General features: G+C 50.0%; 1 protein-coding gene across 1 annotated transcript in view; it reads right to left on the bottom strand.

Moving 5' to 3' along the window:
* Positions 1-3845: 3845 nt before the first annotated feature.
* LOC135890777 (myeloperoxidase-like) overlaps positions 3846-19540 on the bottom strand; it is a 55200-nt gene continuing 39505 nt past the window's right edge. The window contains exons 9-13 of the mRNA XM_065418201.1: positions 18794-19046; positions 13489-13659; positions 9084-9321; positions 5932-6149; positions 3846-3871 (exon numbers count right to left, since the gene is read on the bottom strand). Coding sequence (XP_065274273.1) covers positions 3846-3871; positions 5932-6149; positions 9084-9321; positions 13489-13659; positions 18794-19046 — 906 coding nt within the window. The remainder of the gene's footprint in view (positions 3872-5931; positions 6150-9083; positions 9322-13488; positions 13660-18793; positions 19047-19540) is intronic.

Here is a 19540-nt window from a genome sequence, read left to right as displayed (position 1 = left end):
GTTGTGAAGGCTAGGACTATAACAGCATTTAAAAGAGAACTGGATAAATTCATGGTGGTGAAGTCCATTAATGGCTATTAGCCAGGACGGGTAAGGAATGGTGTCCCTAGCCTCTGTTTGTCAAAGGGTGGAGATGGACGGCAGGAGAGAGATCACTTGATCATTGCCTGTTAGGTTCACTCCCTTTGGGGCACCTGGCATTGGCCACTGTCGGTAGACAGGATACTGGGCTGGATGGACCTTTGGTCTGACCCGGTATGGCCGTTCTTATGTTCTTATGTTCAAGTGCACTAGTATAAAAGGGAGCAGCTCGGCTCAGTTGCTGCTGACTGCTGGGGGGAAGGATGCATGCATGCATGCTGCTGGCTCCAGCCAAGGATCAGCTGAAGCCTGAGGCTGTGGGAGCTGGAGATGCCGCAACCCAGGCAGACACCAAGGTACCCATGGAGGCTTTGCTGAGTCTGGAGTTGCTGGGGACAACACAGACTGGGGAACCTGGAGATGGCAGAGAGGCCCAGACTGCAGCAGTGGGAACGATGTAGGGAGCAGCCCAGGGCAATTAGATAGTGACCTAGGAGATTGAGTCAGAACCTGTCTGCTGACTGTGGCATGTGCCACTGCCAGGGCCCTGGGCTGGGGGTCTGGTGCAGAGGGAGGGCCTGGACCCCCTACCTGGGCTGCCACCCCCTTTTTTGTGCATGGTGGCCCCCTTCCTGACTGAGACCACTGGCCACCACTGCCCTGCTAACAGGGGTGAATGTACTGACTGGCCACTAGGCCATTCTGCCCTGCTAAGGGGCAAATCTACGGACTCTGGCTGCTAGGCCTTACAGCCCTGTCAACTGGGGCAAATCTATGGACTCTGGCCATAGGGTGAGGGGTTGTCAGCTTTCTATTGGCACAAAACTGAACACCCTAGCCCTGCCCGTTCCCTGAGGCTCTGCCCCCTGCTCCACCCCTTCCCTGAGGCCCTGGCCCCTGCTCACTACATTCCCCCTCCTTTGGTGGCTCGCTCTGCTCAACCCTCACTCACTTCACTGGGGCGGGGGAGGGTTCCAGCTGGGGGTGTGGGCGCTGGGGTGGGACTGGGGATGGGGGTTCAGGGTGTGGGCAGGGGGTTGGGGTGTGGGAGGGGGTGAGGGCTCTTACTGGGGGTGAGGGCTCTAGGGTGGGGCCATAAATGAGGGGTTCAGGGTGTGTGTGTGGGGCTCTGGGCTGGGGCAGGTAGTTGGGGTGTGGGAGGGGGTGAGGGCTCCAGCTGGGGATGCGGGGTTTGGGGTGCAAGAGGGAGCTCCAGGCTGGGGGGGTGGGGCTGAGGGATTTGGAGTGCAGGAGGGGGCTGTGGGTTGATGCAGGGGGTTGGGATACAGGAGGGGGTGAGGGCTCTGGGGTGAGGCTGGGGATGAGGGATTCAGGGTGTGGGAGGGAGCTCTGGACTGGGGCAGGGGTTGAGGTACAGGGGCGTGAGGGCTGTAGGGTGCAGGAGGAGGCTCTGGGTTTGGGGGGGCTCAGGGCAGCAAATTGGGCAGCAGGGGGATGAGGGCTCTGGGATGGGAGTGTGAGCTTTGGGGTGGGGCTGGGGATGAGAGGTTTGGGGTGAGGGGGGGCTCTGGGTTTGGGGGGAGGGCTCAGGGCTGGGGCAAGCGGTTGGGGCTTAGGGCTGGGGCACAGGCTTGCCTTGGGCGGCTCCCGGTCAGCAGGGCTAAGGTCGGCTGCCTGCCTGTCCTGGCTCCGTGCTGCACCCTGGAAGCAGCCAGCAGGTCCAGCTCCTAGGCAGGGGGGTGGGCTCGAGGCTCTGTGGTGTGCGCTGCTCTCGCCTGCAAGCACTGCCCCCTACACTGGGCTGCACTGCCCTGCCTCACCGGGGCGAACTTACTGACTGTAGCTGCTAGGCCTTACTGCCCTGACAACTGGTGCAACTCTACTGACTCTGGCTATTGGGCCACACTGTCCAGCTATTAGGGGTGAGTACATGGGCGCACTTGCCCCGCACTGGACGGGGTCTCTCCCACCCCTGTCACAGCATGGCATAGATGTACGCCTTTACTGTTTTATAGATGCCAATTCATTGGCAAAAGTATAGGATGCCTTTAGCCAAGAGCTGATCCTTGCAGGACCCCACTAATAACCTCAATCATTGATAATTCCCTGTTAACAATTCTCTTTGAGATCTCTCAGTCACCAATATGGAGCATGTGCGAATGGTGGTTTTGCTCACCTGAATGACTTTCATGGGGAAAGGTATCGCTCTGACTCTAGGACTTTGTAAATTCCAACTTCCACTTCCATTCCCCTAATAGAGCAGAGGGCCTTTACAAAATGGCTTGGAAAGTTTGTTTTTTAAAACACAAACAACCATCTGGTGTTTACTTACCACCTTCTCAAAAACGGCTGAGCAATTTTGCTCAAACTTTCCAGAAAATTGACCTGTGGCAAGTGTGGAAAATTTCAGACCTTACAGTTTGGCAACTGAAAACAAAAGTTTCTAATGGAAAGTGTCAGGCAATCTTATCCAGAGGTGCTGATACTGCCCCATCCATCAGCTTTGTTTTTAGTGGGAGTGCGGTGAGGCTGATCCCCACCCCAGTCTGAGAAGAGTTAAAGAACTCCTCTGGGCACACTCAGCCTCAGCCTGCTGTACCTGTGAGGCTTGTCAAGCCTGGAGATGGGGGGTCCCTAAAAGGGAGGATCCCTGCTCAGTGCAAGGGGGCCCTCTGAAGGAGCAGGACTGCAGCGCAGAGCCCTTTGGCCCCTGGCAGCAGGAATTGCAGACCAGGGAAAAGGTTTGAAAGCCTTGTCCATCTAGGCCCCCTCAGAAAGGAGAAGTGCCAGGTTGTTTCTCTTTCTTTGGCTTCCCAAAGGTCTCAGCATGCTTCTGCAGCCCACAAAAAGAATAGTCTGACTTTTTGTTTTCACAAAAGGGGGCTGACGCCTTGAACAAAACAGCTGGTGGGCGGTGCCCTGGACTCTGAGGCTAGGTCTACACTACGGGGGGGGGGGGGGGGTCGACCTAAGATACGCAACTTCAGCTACGTGAATAGCGACTTACCTGGCTGTGAGGACGGCGGCGAGTCGACCGCTGCCGCGCCGCCGTCAACTCCGCTTCCGCCTCTTGCTGCGGTGGATTTCCGGAGTCGACGGCAGAGCCATCGGGGATCGATTTTATCGCGTCTTCACTAGACGCGATAAGTCGATCCCCAATAGATGGACTATCCCCAATAGTGAAGACGTGCCCTCAGACAGGAGCAGTGGCCACCCTTTCCCTGAGGGGTGCTAGAGACGTCTATAGTCTGCTAGGTAGTGCTATTTGGTTAACAGTGTATTTGTTCCAATATACTGACAATACTCAGAAATGGGGGGTGATGGTACCTGAATACACTTTTGCACAAATTTGGCTTTATTGAGATAATATCTTAAATGTGTTCAACTTGCCCTTTCACCATTCAGAGAAACCAGAAAGAGAATCAATGATCTGTATGATAAAGAAATGGAAGAATCACAAAACTAGGCACCATTAGGCAGCCTACGATCACTAACTTGTAAATCTGCACTCATGGGCTTCAATTCAGTCTGGACTTCTTTAGCTAGTGTTATTAGCTAATCCTAGTTCTTTTAGCAATGGCCACTTGCAAGCTAATGACAGTGTTGGAAGTTTTTGCAAATGGAAGAAAATCTACACAAAAACAGGCAGAATGACAGCAGCGAGGCCGTGCCTTCCAGCCAGTCACAGAGCGAGGCCATGCCTTTCAGCCAGCAAGTGTCAGTAGTGGGTTAGACTGAAAGTAGTGAAGAATCTTTGCCAGCAGCATCCTCAATCCAGCCCTCCAGGGAAATCTCAACTTCCATCATACGGAGTCACTGGATGCTTGTTCTGTGGGGTGAAATGGGCAAGGTGTTAATAAAGCAGAGAAGGCTCCTGGGTGGCTGGGATTGTCCTGGACATGAAATTTCCCCTGAAATATTGTGTATTCTGTCTCTGAGTGAAGCAGTTTTTGGTGTTGAACATTCAGCACCGGTAATTACCCAGGTCATCCCATTCACCGTTTTAGAATATTGGCAGAATATTCGCTTTCCCCCCAGTCCTCTGGGACTTTCCCATTCTTTCTAATATTGTTAAAAATTAAGATCAATGGCTCAGAATGCTTCTTGGCCAATTCTTTTGGAACTCTAGGATGCAAATTCTCTGGTTCTGCAGATTTAAAGAAAAAATTTCTCTTTAGCAGGTGTAGTTTCACATCTGCCTAGTTACTGTTGGAATAAAAGGTATATCACCGGCACTGTAAAACACGATTGCATCATCCAGCTTCTTTTCAATCTGATGTTAGGGGGCCCTTTAATCTACTGGACAAAGGCATTACAAGGCCCAGAGGCTGGCAGATGAAGCCAGACAAATTCAAACTGGCAATAAACTCTAATGGTTAATAGTGAGGGTGATCAACTACTGGAGCAGATTACCAAAGGGTGGGATGGAATCTCCATCTCACTGGCACCTTGCTTTCTCCCGGTCCCTGTAGCGCTCAGCTCCTGGGGACTGAAATGCTTTAATTTAACCCAAGTGATTAGGCTCAATATAGGGGTTACTGAGTGTAATTTAGTGTCCTGTGCTATATGGGGGTCAGACGAGATGATCAAGGATCCCTCCTGCCCTTAAAGTCTATGAACAACTCCAGCTTTCAATCAAGTTTGGGTGTCTCTTTCTAAAAGTTATGCTCTAGCTCAATCACAATGTCTTGGTGTCAGAACAGGACTGGTTGGGTAATGGTCTCTGGCCTGTGCTATGCAGGAGGTCACACTAGAGGGTGAGGAGGGTCTCGTCTGTCCTTACACATCTATGAATGGGGCACAGTTAGGACCGATGGGCTGAAATTAAGGGAAAGATTAAGCTGAAGACCAGTGCTAACAGCTCTTCTGCCACCATGCAGACGGGCAAGGCTCAGTTCCTTCCTGCAGCCTGTTCAGCACCACATGAGGCAATTGGGAGACCAAGTGAGATGGTGAGGGCTGAAGTGTCAGCAGTACACAGGTGATACCCAGCTCTGCTCTCCTTTATACCACCAGGAAACACCACCACCTTTCAGGTTTCTGTGACAGGGTGTACTTGTCCCGCACTGGACAAGGAGGGGTTAACCCCACACTGTGGGCCAAGGAAGCCACATCCCCTGGCCCCTGCTGGGCATGCTTCAACTGGAGTACTTGTATAAGGGGGCAGCCCAGCTCAGTCAGGGCTGACTGCTGAGGAGGGGGACACACGCTTGCAGGTTCCCACCCGGGAGCTGCTGGAGCTGGAGCCCGAGACCATGGAGGCCAAGCCCAGCAGGATCTGGACGGATACTCAGCTACTCATGGACACCCAGGAGATGTCCGAACTGCTGGGAACTTTACAGGTCAGAGAACCAGAGACTGTGCCACTGGAAGACACGGTGAGAAGTAGCCCAGGGGAACTAGACATTGATCCAATTGTTGGACTGGCTCAGTGAAAATGATCAAGGGGCTGGGGCACATGACTTATGACGAGAGGCTGAGGGAACTGGGGTTATTTAGTCTGCAGAAGAGAAGAGGAGTGAGGGGGGATTTGATAGCAGCCTTCAACTACCTGAAGGGGGGTTCCAAAGAGGATGGAGCTCGGCTGTTCTCAGTGGTGGCAGATGACAGAACAAGGAGCAATGGTCTCGAGTTAACACAACTCCACCAAGCAGTGCTAACATGCCCTCATGTTATAGTGAAGACAAGCGGGAGCCTATGGGGCAGATGGGAAGATCAAGGTGGGGGATTGGGAGGAAGGATCTGTTGGAGGAAGGGTGGCTGGAAGAGTGAGTTTGTTTGGGGATTGGGGTTGATCTGGGGAGGAAAGGCCAGGGAATGCTGGGGAGGAGAAGCCTCCACATGGGCCCAGTTGTGTGTGTTTCTCTGGGCATGGGGTCCATTCTGTACCTTCCACTCCATAGTTAATACGTTGTCTCCAAGGTGACAAGTCAAGACTGTCGATCACTCTGCAGTTCACGAAGTCCTCAGGATAGCGGTTGACCTTGAACGCGTCCCTGGGCACCTCTCTAATGCGAGTGTTATCACAGAGAACCCGTGACAAAGAACTGCTGCTCAGGGCACGGCGCTGCTGTGGAGTGAAAACCCCGGGATTCTCCCACCAGAATCTACAAAGAAGCAGAAAAGCAGCAGTGTTACAGCCCGTGTTTATCCTTCTTGGGAATGAATTTAGTCCTGGCAGGACATGATTTTGTTTTGTCTCCATTGATATGAAAAGTAGCCTTGCCAGTGAAAAGGAAATACAAGTGGTGGTGTGGGAAATCGGGGACTCATTGTTGGCAGCAGCAAAACTCCCACCAGCTGCAGTGGGGCCACAATTTCAGCTGGCAGTTTAAAAAAAGGGTATTTCTAATGTTAATAAATCTCCTATAGCCAAAATGCCTTCAAGCTTTCTAGAGAAAAGTTCTACTGAAAATGAAAAGAACTTTCGATTGCAAAGTCACGGGCTAAAAAGCTTCGGCAGCAATCCCAGATGGGCTCTGGGCTGGGCTGTGCAGGAGCTCAGACTATTATCACCATGGTCCCTTCTGGCCTTAGGAAAACCCTGAGTTAAGGTTGCCGGCGCAATCTTAACTCTACCCTCTTGTATGTATGGGCTGTGATCGAGACCTTAATTGAATGATCACACACTGTTTAGTCCACAAACGACCCCTGGCTCATTCAATGCACGGTGCTGTATGAATGAGGCAGCTGCCCAGTTCTTTGTTGTAAGAAGGGGGCTTGGGGGGCCAGTCGACCTAGTGGTTGGAGGACCTGACTTCCTGCTCCCTGCTTGTGTAGTCGAGGTGCTTCAGAATTTAAGGCAGGATGGACGGGGCATGCAGTGGAGTGGGAAAACCTGGGTAAAAGGATCTGTAATGGTTGAGAACCCTGGAGTAAATTGGCTAGAATAGTGAGCTGGCTACCACGGCAACCTCCTCAAAGGTTTCAAAGAAGGCCTCAGGATCATCATCAGGTCCCATCTTGGCGAGTCTGACAGCAGGGGCAATCACAGCTGGGCCGGGGTTCACTGGTTCACTGGCTGGAGTACATGGCCATCGTACTGTCGCCACCTGCTGGACCAGCTGCTGCTGCTGCTGTTTGGCCATTCAAACTGTTGCAGCTCCTGGCCTTCTCCTGGGGCCTGTTTGGGCCTTGCAATGAAAATGAGCACATGCGCGAGGATGGGGGAGAGCAAGCGACAGAGGGAGGGGGATGCAGTGAGCAGGGGTGGGGCCTCGGGGAAGGGGTGGGGCAAGGGTGTTTGGCTTTCTGGAATTAGAAAGTTGGCAACCCTATACTGGGGGCCTTTCTGGGACCCCGTCTCTCTGCAGTGCTAGACGTGCTAGTATAAGGGTCATCTGAGGGGAAGGGGAAATGGGACACTTCCCCCCCCCCAACTCTCAGGCGAGGAGACAATAACATCCCCCCACCATCAAGCCTGTGGCAGAGGGGACAAGGGAGGGAGGGGAGGAAGCTGGCCCAGCTCAGGTCCCGCCGGTTTATCACTTGTTACTTTGACAGCTCTGAACCCTGCAGGCTGAGATTCACCAGGCTTGGTCTCTGCCTCAAGCTGGATTTTTCTGCTGTTTCAGCAAAAATGGTTTGGCCCCCCTTAAGAACAGGGTGAGGGAAAGAGGTAGTTTTGCCCACATTAGCCAATTTTTCCTGCCATTTCTTTGAAGGGCTCTAGTGCTCCCAAGGGTTTGTGGCATGGATGTGAAATTTAGCAGGAGGAACAAACGCCTGTAAGTTATGGAGTTACTAGCTCTGCGCCCATCTGTCAAATGGGGCCCATAAGTGACCTGGAACTGCCCATGAAGAAATGACTAATTCTGTATTCAGTGCAAGGTTTGGATGATGTGAGGTGAACACGGCAGGGGCCACCCGCTGAACAATAGGGATAAAACGAAATATTGAACAGCTGCCTCATTCCTGGAGCACTGTCCATCCTGTGGTGTTTTTCCCAGAACCCCGACAACACACAATCGTATCATTAAAAAGACTGCGTCAAAATGCACACGCACAAGGGTGCCGAATTAAGATCGCAGGCAGCCTTATTTCTGGCATTTCTGAGTGCTTCTGAGTGCTCGACTTTGCAAACTGAATAACTTTTCTTAATGTAGTGTTTTTGCATGGCATAAATTATGGGAGAATGGTGGTAACATCATTGTTAAAAGGAAAACTCTGTTGCAACATTAACTGTCAAATTAAACCTGCATTTCTAAGAAATGTTTTAAAAGTGGCAATGTATGAAACAGAAATTAAAATTGACAGAGTGTTTGTATTTTTCATGTTGGTTTGAAGCAGGCCGGATTCATACACACAGGATAAATGACCCCAGAAATTACCACCTTTAAAAGAGATTTAAGGAAGTGTTTCACCTTTCTTCAGAGCCTTCTACAGACCATCCATGCACCAGTGAGTGGAGCTGTCTGGCCACATAGGGGTTAATCAACTGTCCTTCCCACAGGGGCGCTGTGATGCAGTAGGGAGCGGGGTAGATTGACCTGGGAATGTCGTTTAGTTTTACTGGACTGTCTGCATGGGGGATGGGTTAGCAGGGGATGACTTTAGGTGAGCGACGGTACCTGCGCCTGTAACCTGAGCCAGGTGGGGGGAGTTGACATCTTTGCCTGGGAAACTGGACAAAGGGAGAGAGCCTGCTGGAGGGGGTTTTTTTTGGTTTCAGTTTTGGGCTGGCTGGGAAAAGGCAGGGAACCCAAGTCTGGGGTCTAAGATCCTTGCCCCCCAAGAGGGACCTGGCTGAGGGGTCCTGGTTGTACTTACAAGCCTTGCTTGGGACTGTGTTCCTGTCGACTAATAAACCTTCTGTGTTACTGGCTGGCTGAGAGTCACGGTGAATCGCAGGAAGTGGGGGGGTGCCACTCCGTGACAGGCGCCCCTTTAATAACTGTGAATGAAACTCCGGTATTGGGCCGTGGCACTCGGAACACCAAGCAAGCCCATCGGTGAGGGACTGGAACAGCACATGACACCAACTGCCATTTGTTCTTTTGTAAATAAAATGGAAGTGGAGATTCACTTTCCAGTCAGCCTACCTGTCCCCATCTCGCAATTTCCTGAACTGAGATCCAATGATGCAAGCCAGGAGAGGTCCCACTCTGCCATTGGGAACAAACGGCTCCGCCATAGCCCCAATCCAGATGTCGATATTGTCTGGTGTCCCGTACAGGTCCATGAACTTCCTGGCCAGCTCAGGATTTCTCAGCACTTCAGAGAGTTCAGCTAAGTTGCGAGGCTGTGAGAGCCCACAGAATTGCCTCCAGGCATTATACCCTGCAGAACCAGAGCAGAGCAGTCAATACCGCCATCTCCCTCCCATCTGTGCTGCATCTCCCCATTGTAGTCCATTCTCCACGCGCAGCCTGCTTTGCCGTTGCCCAGGATTTTAAAAAATATTGATGTGTCATCTAGAATCAGACACTGAATTAACAAAGTTCTGTCTTCACAAATGGGAGTGGGAGTTAAAGCTGAGCTGGAAAGTTCAGTGTCCTACTAACTATGTGGCACTGGGAGTGAATGTATCCATGAGGAATGCAGCACAGGACCTATTGTCAATCCCTGTTTTCAGATGCTTGTAACTTTCTGAAGTGTCACCGGGGGAGGGGGGCTGGCTTTTCCATGAGCTAGACCATGTCCATAAGACAAAGTCCTTGTTCAGGGCCAGCCTCTCACTGGATGCCACCAAGGCCAGTGCGGGAGGCAGTGACTCCTCCTGGTGTCCCAGCCCCGTTACTCTGAGGGCTGGGGGATGTAAGCAGACGCGTAGCACCCCTTGCTCCAGTGCACCAGAACCAAGCTCTGCAAGATGCAGGGGAGTAAAGGCTGGGTGAAAATCAAACCCTCCATTCAGGCCTGTAACCTGGACACCATCTTCAACTTGGTCCTCACAGCCCGGCTATGTCTAAATCTTGCTGAGTCTTTCTGTAAAACATCTCTAAGATACGGCCGTTCCTGTCCATCCACACAGCTACAGCTCTCGGCCAGGCGCTCCTCATCGTGCATCTCAATTACTGCAGCAGTCTCTTCTCGGGCCTTCACAAATGCAATCTTGCTCCACTCATAACAATCCAGAATACTTCTGCAAGGATAATTTTCCTAGCCCATTGCTTTAACCACGTCATTCCTCTTTAGATCCCTCCACTGTCTCCCACTCCTCTAATGCATCAAACACAAGCTGCTTGTATTCACTTTCAAGGCCATTTACGCCTATCATCAAGGCCTCACCCCGCCTATCATCTCTCATGCACCATCTAGGTGTCAGTTCCTACCTGACTGGCCAATGGCAGCCTCCATTGCCCACTTGTTAAATTTTCAAACAAGCACCTTCGAGCTTTCTCTCATGCTGTCCCTTGCACATGGGAGGAGCTCCCTGTCAACACTGTCAAAGCTACCTCATTATCCGCCTTCAAACTCTCCTGTGAGTGACGCCTACAAAAGCTTGCCAACAGGTAGGCTGCTGCTGTGCTGAGACCCACTGCCTGTCGTGCTGATCAATATTGTCTCGCTGTTTCTTTGTGCTTCCCCGGAGGTACGTCTGCAGCCATCTATTGTCTCATCTTATACTTAGATTCTTGTTCTGTCTTTTTGTTTTGTGTTTGTACAGGGCCTAGCACAGTGAGGTCCTGGTCCATTACTTGGGCTCTTAGGTTCTATGGTCAAACAAATAACAATAATAATCCGAGGTTCAGAATCTGCCAAAGGACATTGTTTTGTTTTTGAAAGTTTGAGCAATTTCTACCAAAAAGTGAAGTCCAGATACTATTCCTGCTAGGAAAAATCTAGTCACCACAGTTTTCATGGACTCCAAGGCCAGAAGGGACCCCCTGATCATCTAGTCTGACCTCTTGTAGAGCACAGGCCAGAAACTTCCCCAAAAGAATTTCTTTTGAAGTAGTGTATCGTTTAAAAAATCCATCCAACCTTGATTTAAAAGTTGCTAGTGATGGAGAATCCACCATAGCCCTTGGTCAAATTGCTCCAGTGGTTGATTACCATCACTGTTAAAAATGAATGCGTTATTTCAAATCCAAATTTGTCTAGCTTCAGCTTCCAGACATTGGGTCTTGTTATACCTCTGTCTGCCCGTTTAAAGAGCCCATTATCAAATTTCTGTTCCCCATGTGGTACTTACAGACTTACAAGTCAATCATTAACCTTCTCAGCGTCAAGCTAAATAGATTGAGCTCCATAACTCTCTCACTATAAGGCGTGTTTTCCAATCCTTCGATCATTCTTATGGCTCTTCTCTGAACTTTCTCCAGCTTATCAACATTCTTCTTGAATTGTGGGCACCAGTACTGCACACAGTATTCCAGCAGCGGTCTCACCAGTGCCACATACAAAGGTAAAATAACCTCTCTGTTCCTACTCAAGATTCCCCTGTTTATGCCTCCCAGGATCTCATTAACTCTTTTGGCCACGGCATTGCACGGGTATCTCACGTTCAGCTGATTGTCCAACATGACCCACAAATCTTTGTCAGAGTTTGAGACAATTACAGCAGAAAATCTCCTGGACATCTTCTCCTTGTTGGGTGCTGAGGCACTGTCTCTCCTACCCCTCTGGGTAGGGATCAGATACAGAGGGACCTAGACAAATTGGAGGACTGGGCCAAAAGAAACCTGATGAGGTTCAACAAGGACAAGTGCAGAGTCCTGCACTTAGGACGGAAGAATCCTATGCACTGCTACAGACTAGGGACTGAATGGCTAGGTAGCAGTTCTGCAGAAAAGGACCTAGGGGTCATAGTGGACGAGAAGCTGGATATGAGTCAACAGTGTGCTCTTGTTGCCAAGAAGGCTAATGGCATTTTGGGCTGTATAAGTAGGGGCATTGCCAGCAGATCGAGGGACGTGATCATTCCCCTTTATGCGACATTGGTGAGGCCTCATCTGGAGTACTGTGTCCAGTTTTGGGCCCCACACTACAAGAAGGATGTGGAAATATTGGAAAGAGTCCAGCGGAGGGCAACAAAAATGATTAGGGGTCTGGAGCACATGACTTATGAGGAGAGGCTGAGGGAACTGGGATTGTTTAGTCTGCAGAAGAGAAGAATGAGGGGGGATTTGATAGCTGCTTTCAACTACCTGAGGGGGGGTTCCAAAGAGGATGGAGCTCGGCTGTTCTCAGTGGTGGCAGATGACAGAACAAGGAGCAATGGTCTCAAGTTGCAGTGGGGGAGATCTAGGTTGGATATTAGGAAACACTATTTCACTAGGAGGGTGGTGAAGCACTGGAATGCTTTACCTAGGGAGATGGTGGAATCTCCTTCCTTGGAGGTTTTTAAGGCCCGGCTTGACAAAGCCCTGGCTGGGATGATTTAGTTGGGAATTGGTCCTGCTTTGAGCAGGGGGTTGGACTAGATGACCTCCTGAGGTCCCTTCCAACCCTGATATTCTATGATTCTATTCTATGATTCTATGACTCGGTGTCCCGTTTGATGGGGTGCCCCCCGTCCCTCTCGGGGGTTCCCAGGGCTCTGCCCTTTGCTCCCTGGACAGCCTCACAGGCCGCAGCTCTCATCTGCATGCTGATGGCTCACACAGCTCTCGCCATGCCTCACCTGTCTCCTACCATCCAATCCCACCTCTCGACCTGGCAGTCTGACATCTCCCTTCGGGTGTCCTGCATCGTCTTACCCTGAACACAGCCAAACCCAAACACCTTCCCTTCCCTCCCTTCCCTCCCAACCTTCCCCTTCTCCACCACTATCGATAGCCCCCAACCCCTATCACTCAGGCCTGCACCGTGGGGGCTATTTCCTCTCCCTTGCTGCCCATCCAGGCCATTTCCAAACTCTGCTGCTTCCTCCTCAGCATCTCCAAGATCCCTTCTTTTCTTTCCATTCCCACAGCAGATCTCTAGTCCAGGTCCTGACTGCTGCACCTGCCTCCCTCTGGCCACCTGGACACACCCTTTCCCTCTGGCCTATCAGAATCTAGCAATAGAGCCACCTTCCTTCTCCATCCATCTGATCACATCCCTCCCCTGGCTCCCATCAGCTCTGACATCAGATTTAAGCCTCTGGCCGCCACCTCCAAGTCTCTATATAGTTCTGCCCCTCCCTGGTTATCTTTCCTTTCCAAATGTTGCATTATCCCCATCTCCTCTACTCCACCTCTACTCCCCATCTGCCCATTTGTCACGCTCTCTGACAGCCAATCACCTCCAGCCTCCTCCCCCACATCCCTCCTCCCCATGCATGGACTCCCCACGCTCGTCCAAAAGGCCCCACACTATCCATATTTAAATCCCGCTTAAAAGCCTTTTGGTGAATGTTGATAATCAATACAGAATTGTTTTTCCTCCCTGACATCTCTCTGTCCACCCATCCTTAGCTCCTCAGGGCAGGGTCTGTTCTTCCTTGGCTGTCTGGAAAAATCACATTGTGGGAGTGACTGCAAACAAAGCAGAAAGGGATGCAGTCTTATGCTTACTTACCCGGAAGACCATGATCTCTTCCACGTTGCAGGTTTAAGGCTGGTAGATCCAGTCCAATTACTTGTAGCTGTTCAAAAAGCCGCTCTTGGAGCTCCTCAACCACCATTTGATCCTGTTTCATTAGTTTCGCACGGACAACCAGCATACCACGGAGAAGCGGGTCAATGCCACCTGCAATGAAGGTCAAGTCCAGAAAGAAACAGAACAGTCTGTAATAGATTCTACCTAGTAGGCTGCATTTTGTGCAACAGAAGGTTAGCCCCAATGCTCCCTTTGCTCCTCAGGGGTCACCTGAGATCCTTCCCGCTCTGATGGTTGGGGAGGTCATTCCTAGCTAACAGTATGCGCCATGTTCCCCCTAAAGAATCAGAGTAGTTTTTAAGAATGGCTGAAAACAACATGAGCAGCTCAAAGGAAGCCAAGCAGTTTTAGTAAACAAACTGCATAGGAAGAACTGGAAAGGCTTCTCCTTCAGGAAAAACGGAGCTTTGTGTTTTTACCTCACAGCAACACAACAGGAGCTGGGAAAGGCCTCGCAGGTAGAGCTGGCTGGGCAATGTGTGTTTTGTTCCTGGGAAAAATTTCATTGAAATTTGTCTTCAAAAGTATAACAGAGGCTTGGGCAGCTGGGCGGCCTAGTGGTTAGATCTCCTGACTCTCGGCCCCCTGCTGAGCTCCACCTTTAAGTCTGGGGGTGGGTAGGAGGACCTCCCTCTCCACCACGTCCCAGCCCAGGGTCCTGTGCATGTCAACCCCCAAACAGGGGGGTTGGTGTCCCTCCCAGCAGGGAGTCAGAATCCACTGCCCTGGGCTACTTCCTACCAGTAGGTTCAGTTTGGGGCATGGCCCCTCTAGTCCAATCTTCCAGGCAGCATGCTTCCTGTAGGGTTCCCTCTTGGGTCTGGGGCAGCACCTCGCTGCGATCCCAGGCTCCTTCAGGCAGGGCAGCCACGAACTAGTGAGGGCAAGCCCCACCATATCTCGGGGATCCACTCAGTCAGTTCTCTCTGATTCTGGGGGTTCCTTTGCAGTCTCCCCTTGGCTGGGGAGCCAGGGCTTGCTTTCTGTCCCTTCAGCTAGCTCCTGCCTCTACACCAGTCAGCCCTGAACTGAGCCAGGCTCCCTCCTTGTCTCTCCCCTATAGGCCTGGCATTGGCTGCAGGCATAATGGGCAGAGGTTAGTTGGGCCCAAAGGCTTCTTCAACCCCTTCCGTGCTGGTGGGTGGTTCCCCTTCTTCACCACAAAAGGTTTTCAGGTTTTCATCAAAAACTTGAAAATCAAAATTTTGGGACCAACAGTGGCAAAAAAGTGAAAAATACCTGATTTTTCAACTGAAATGTTTTGGTTTTCAGGTTTTCAACAACAACAATTCAAAAATGTTGTTATAAGTGGGTATTTTCTGTGGAAATTTTTATTTTGACAAAAAAGTTGTCTTCCCATCAGGATTTGGGCTGGACTATATCCAGCAGCCGTGACTGGTGTTGATCTGTAACTCGGAAGGGCAAGGAATGGATTTTCTTGGTTGTCTGCCTAGAGCTCTCTCAGCCTCTCCATTTGCTTGTGGGTAATGTGGGCTGCTAGTAATGCGATTTTGATATTCAGGATATTTTGAGTTCAGGGCTGTTGGTCATAAGCTGTTGTTTAATTTCTAAAAAGCTACACAGTTCTTATAATGCTGAGTCTATAGCGGTGACTCAGGCTAGAGCCACTAAGGGACTTAGGCCCCTAATTTCCACGCCATAAGTCTGAATGCAACATTTAGGCAGCACTGAGATCCTTAAACCCCTGCTCCACTGCTGCCTAACTCTGTAGACACCTCAATTCCATAGCTGCCGACATTTCCACCACTGGGCATGCACAGAGTCTCCGAAATCCTGATGCCACCGAGCCGCTCAGCACCCTAGCGCACACCTAAGTCCCAGCAGGATTTATCAGCTAGGTGTTCCCCTACCAGGCTTGGTCCTATTTGGGTCCTGTGCAGAAGACAGTCAGCAATAAGGAGAGTGGGAACTAGACTGGCTGAAGTGCATGCTCCCCAGTAGGCAGGCGAGGCAGCTGGAGTGGGGAAGAGCTGTTTCCAAATCCCCCCTCGGCTTGATTTGGCACCAGGACTTGACCTCAGCTCTCCTACATCCCAGGTAAGAGCCCTAGCTGCCAGGCTATTGGTTAATCTGAGGGTGGGGGTGTCCCAGTCACTCCTGTCGAAGCTGTTCCGTTTGGTATTAAACAATGCATTGGGCCAGAGACAGAGCTAGAGATGTTGACTCTATAGCCTGGTGGCTAGGACCTGTATCTATCACGTGAAAGAGCCATGTTCAAGCCCTTGCTCCAATGACTGTTTACTTCTTCACAAGTGGTGAGTTCACCCATGTCATACCTTGGCTAATTTGGTTTAATATTCAGTTCATAGTAAGTTGAGAGGTAGGGCAGTCAGTTCTAAAGTGGCTGCACTCTGTCCCATTGTATATATATCCAATTAGCATGAAAGACATATAAAATGAAAGTGTCACCACTAAACGTGAGTGAAAGGAGCTATAGAATTGTGTATTTTTAAAATATAGCAGAATGCTAAAATCTTGGGGGGGAAACTGATTGATATATTTGTTCATAATCTAGATAAGGCACTTTGTTTTCAGTTTCTTCTGATTTTTATTAAAAAATTCCTGGCTTTTTCAAAAGCTCTTATTTGGTTTTTACTGATTGTCACAACTCATGGACCTGAAAACTCTGATTATGTTAAGAAAATCCAATACATTACATTAGGTACATATGTCTATGTTAGTAAATCAGTCTAAGTGTAAATGCAGGGCTGTCTGTTAAAGTAACACAATGTAGTGGAAGATACACATAGGCAAGTGCATATGTTAATGTACAGTTCATGAAAAAACTTTTAAATTGCTTTTACTTGCAATACTCTTACTTTTCTCTGTTTGTTGCTTTTTTTTTCTGTCCTCTCGTCCAACATTAACCCTGGTATTTACCCAGAAAACTGGGAAATTCATTTTTTGCACTGATTTTCACCTCTATTTTAGTTTTTGTAATAAACATTGATAAATCCCTAGATAATTTTAAACAAAATAAAAACTGAAAACTACCATAGAGTAGTCAGAGCACAGTCCCAGCCAGGTGTTAATCCTGACTGCTACATCCTTTACTAGGGGCCAGATTCCTAAAGGTAGCTAGGTGCCATCTAAAGACACAGATAGAAGCCCAGTGAGATTTTCTCAATAGGCATGTAGATGCTCTGGGAAATTGCACTAGCTGCTATCTGCATCTTTAGATACCTAAAGACCTTTGAAAATCTGGCCCTAGACCTCTGCATCTCAGTCTCTGGAGCTGTAAAATGGAGATAACTCCCACCTCTGGAGGTCATGAGACTTACTTCATGTTTGGAAAGTGCCTGATTAAAGGCATATTTAATATGAAAACAGTACATTGAATAAGTTTTATAAAGGGCTATCACCAAAAGCACCATTGAAAAACGGTGGCTTATTAGTATTCATAGAACAGTTATTAAAAGTTATGTTGAATTGTAACCGGGAATTATAGCTACACTGATGAGAGGCAGAACATTCAAAGTAGAAGATTAAACTAGCCCTGCAGCAGGAGTGAGACACAATTCAGCCTCAACTCAGGTTCCAGGTCTTTAAAGATACAATTATCAGCAAAGTTCGTGGCTGATGCCCACTGCTAGCTTTTGCAAATAATGTCATAGTTTAAGTGGCATTGCAAGGTTTCATTTACTCAATACAGTGAAAGTTACTGGCAGCTTTTAAAATCTTTCCTAGAGTCCTAGAGAGACAAGCTGGGTGATGTAATATTTTTTATTGGACAAACTTCTGTTGGTGAGAGAGACAAGCTTTCGAGCTGCACAGAACTCTTCTTCAGGTAGTGTACTCAAAACCTTGTCTCTCTCACCAACAGAAGTTGAACAAATAAAAGATATTCCCTCCCCCACCGTGTCTCGCTAATATCCTGGGACCGAAATGACTATAACAACCAGGGCTTTGGAGCTGTGCTCCGGCTCTGCTCCAGCTCTAGGCAAAAACCTGTAGCTCCACTGCTCCGGAGCTGCTCCGGGCTCCAGCTCCGGGCTCCGCTCCAAAGCCTTGATAACAACGCTGCATACTAGAGTCCTAGAGTGGTTTTTGTTGCTCTTTTTTAACGTCCTTCAGTGTGTTTGTTTTCTTCTGGTGCCCAGAGCTGAATGCAGCATTCCAAGTGTAGTCACAACCGAACAGGGCCTGTTACCCTCTTGTTCCATGAGCTGTTCCATCTGCACATGCAGCTCAAGCTTGCACTGGCCATTCGTGGTGCCATGTTTAGATTGGTCCACTGTTTGTCCATTTTAGAGTTTTCTGCCATTACCCATCACCATGGGTGATGCGTGAACCACCCATTTGGGGAGGCTAGCCCCTTGCCCTGCCCTTCCCCCACCCCCTCCCTGCTGGAGCCTTGAGTCCCCACTGTGGCCACCGGCAGCAGCCCTCCCAGCCCCGGGTCATCTGAGCACCCCCAGCCCCAGAGCGCTGGGAGTTTGGCCCTAGCGTGGCCCCTAGCACCCTGGAGCCCTGGCCAGGTGGCCCCCAGTGTGGCCCCCAGTGCCCCAGAGGGCCATGTGGGTGGCACGGCCCCTGCGCCCCTGTGCCCTGGAGCATCAGGTGGGCAGCCCCAGCACCTAGCAGCCCAAGCACCGGCCCCAGCTGCTCCGAGTCCCGGGCCGCAGGCCGACCCACCCCAGCCCCGGACTGGGCCATGGGGGAAGAGGGAGAAGCAGGAGGGGGCCTCAGGGTGGAGCATGAGCGTTGCCACGCCAGGCTGTTTGTGGAGGCTCAGCCTCCTCTGGCCTCTGATACCCTCCGCTCATGCCCATCACCATAGTAACTTAGTACCTTCCAGGTTAATTAGATTAGCACTGTGAGGTCCCTATTGGACTTCACAGAGTCTTTGGCTCATCTCCCTTCCCCCTGCATATGAGAAGCTCCAGCTGTGGAAGGTGTGGGGAGGGCGATCATAAATGTCGTTCTGGAAAACCTCTTATCAAAGAAGAAGGTCTTGCAGACCCAAGACTATAAGAGTCTATAATAAATATCCCCATGGCCAGATAATTACCTCTGATGAAAACTGTTTATTTGCTGGAATTGAGGAAATGATTTATTAACTGAAAACATGTCCTGATGCATAGAAACAAATGATCAGATGTAACGAGCTTTAGGTTCTGATTCATGCGCTTAAGTACATTGCTGAATCTCTGCCTTGCTGGCAAAGCAGGACTGCAGGCAGGGCCTGGCAAAGCATGCTTACCTTCCATTACAACCCTCCAGGAAGCACTGAATGTGAGGTGAAGAGGGACCCGGAAATGTGGACCCAAAGGTTCGAAATGTTCATCTAAACGGGTCACAAAAGGCTGTACTGCACCATGACCAAACCGAAAAGCCAAGGAGAATACATTTGCCACGGTGGGATCCACAGACTCATCATAGCCCACGTAACATGGTATTTCCTTCTCAGTCTCATCTCCAAGCAGAAGTGGCAAGTAGTCTCTGTATGTTACCACCTGGAAGGGAATACAGACTGAGTTAGAAGCTCATATACGCTCTTTCTAAAGGAAAAAACGATCACTTTCTAACATTATCAATAGGATTGATGGTTTGATGGGATAATGTGATTTAAGTCAATAGGTCAGTAACGTGCCATCGCTGGTAATTAGTAACAATGGTCAATGATGGGATATTAAAAGTTACTACAGAGAACTTTTTCCGAGGGTCTGGCTGGAGAATCTTGCCCGCATGCTCGGGGTTCAGCTGATCGCCATATTTGGGGTCGGGAAGGAATCTTCCTCCACGGTAGATTGGCAGTGGCCCTGGAGGTTTTTCGCCTTCCTCCGCAGCATGGGGCAGGGGTCGCTGGCTGGAGGATTCTCTGCGACTTGAAGTCCTTAAATCACGATTTGGGGACTTCAACAGCTGAGTCAAGGGAGAGAATTATTCCAGGAGTGGGTGGGTCAGCTTTTGTGGCCTGCATCATGCGGGAGGTCAGACTAGATGATCA

The sequence above is a fragment of the Emys orbicularis genome, chromosome 17 (genome assembly GCF_028017835.1).
Source record: "Emys orbicularis isolate rEmyOrb1 chromosome 17, rEmyOrb1.hap1, whole genome shotgun sequence".
Lineage (NCBI taxonomy): Eukaryota > Metazoa > Chordata > Testudines > Emydidae > Emys > Emys orbicularis.
Note: the sequence above shows the minus strand (reverse complement) of the source record. Positions and strands in the feature narration are given on the sequence as shown.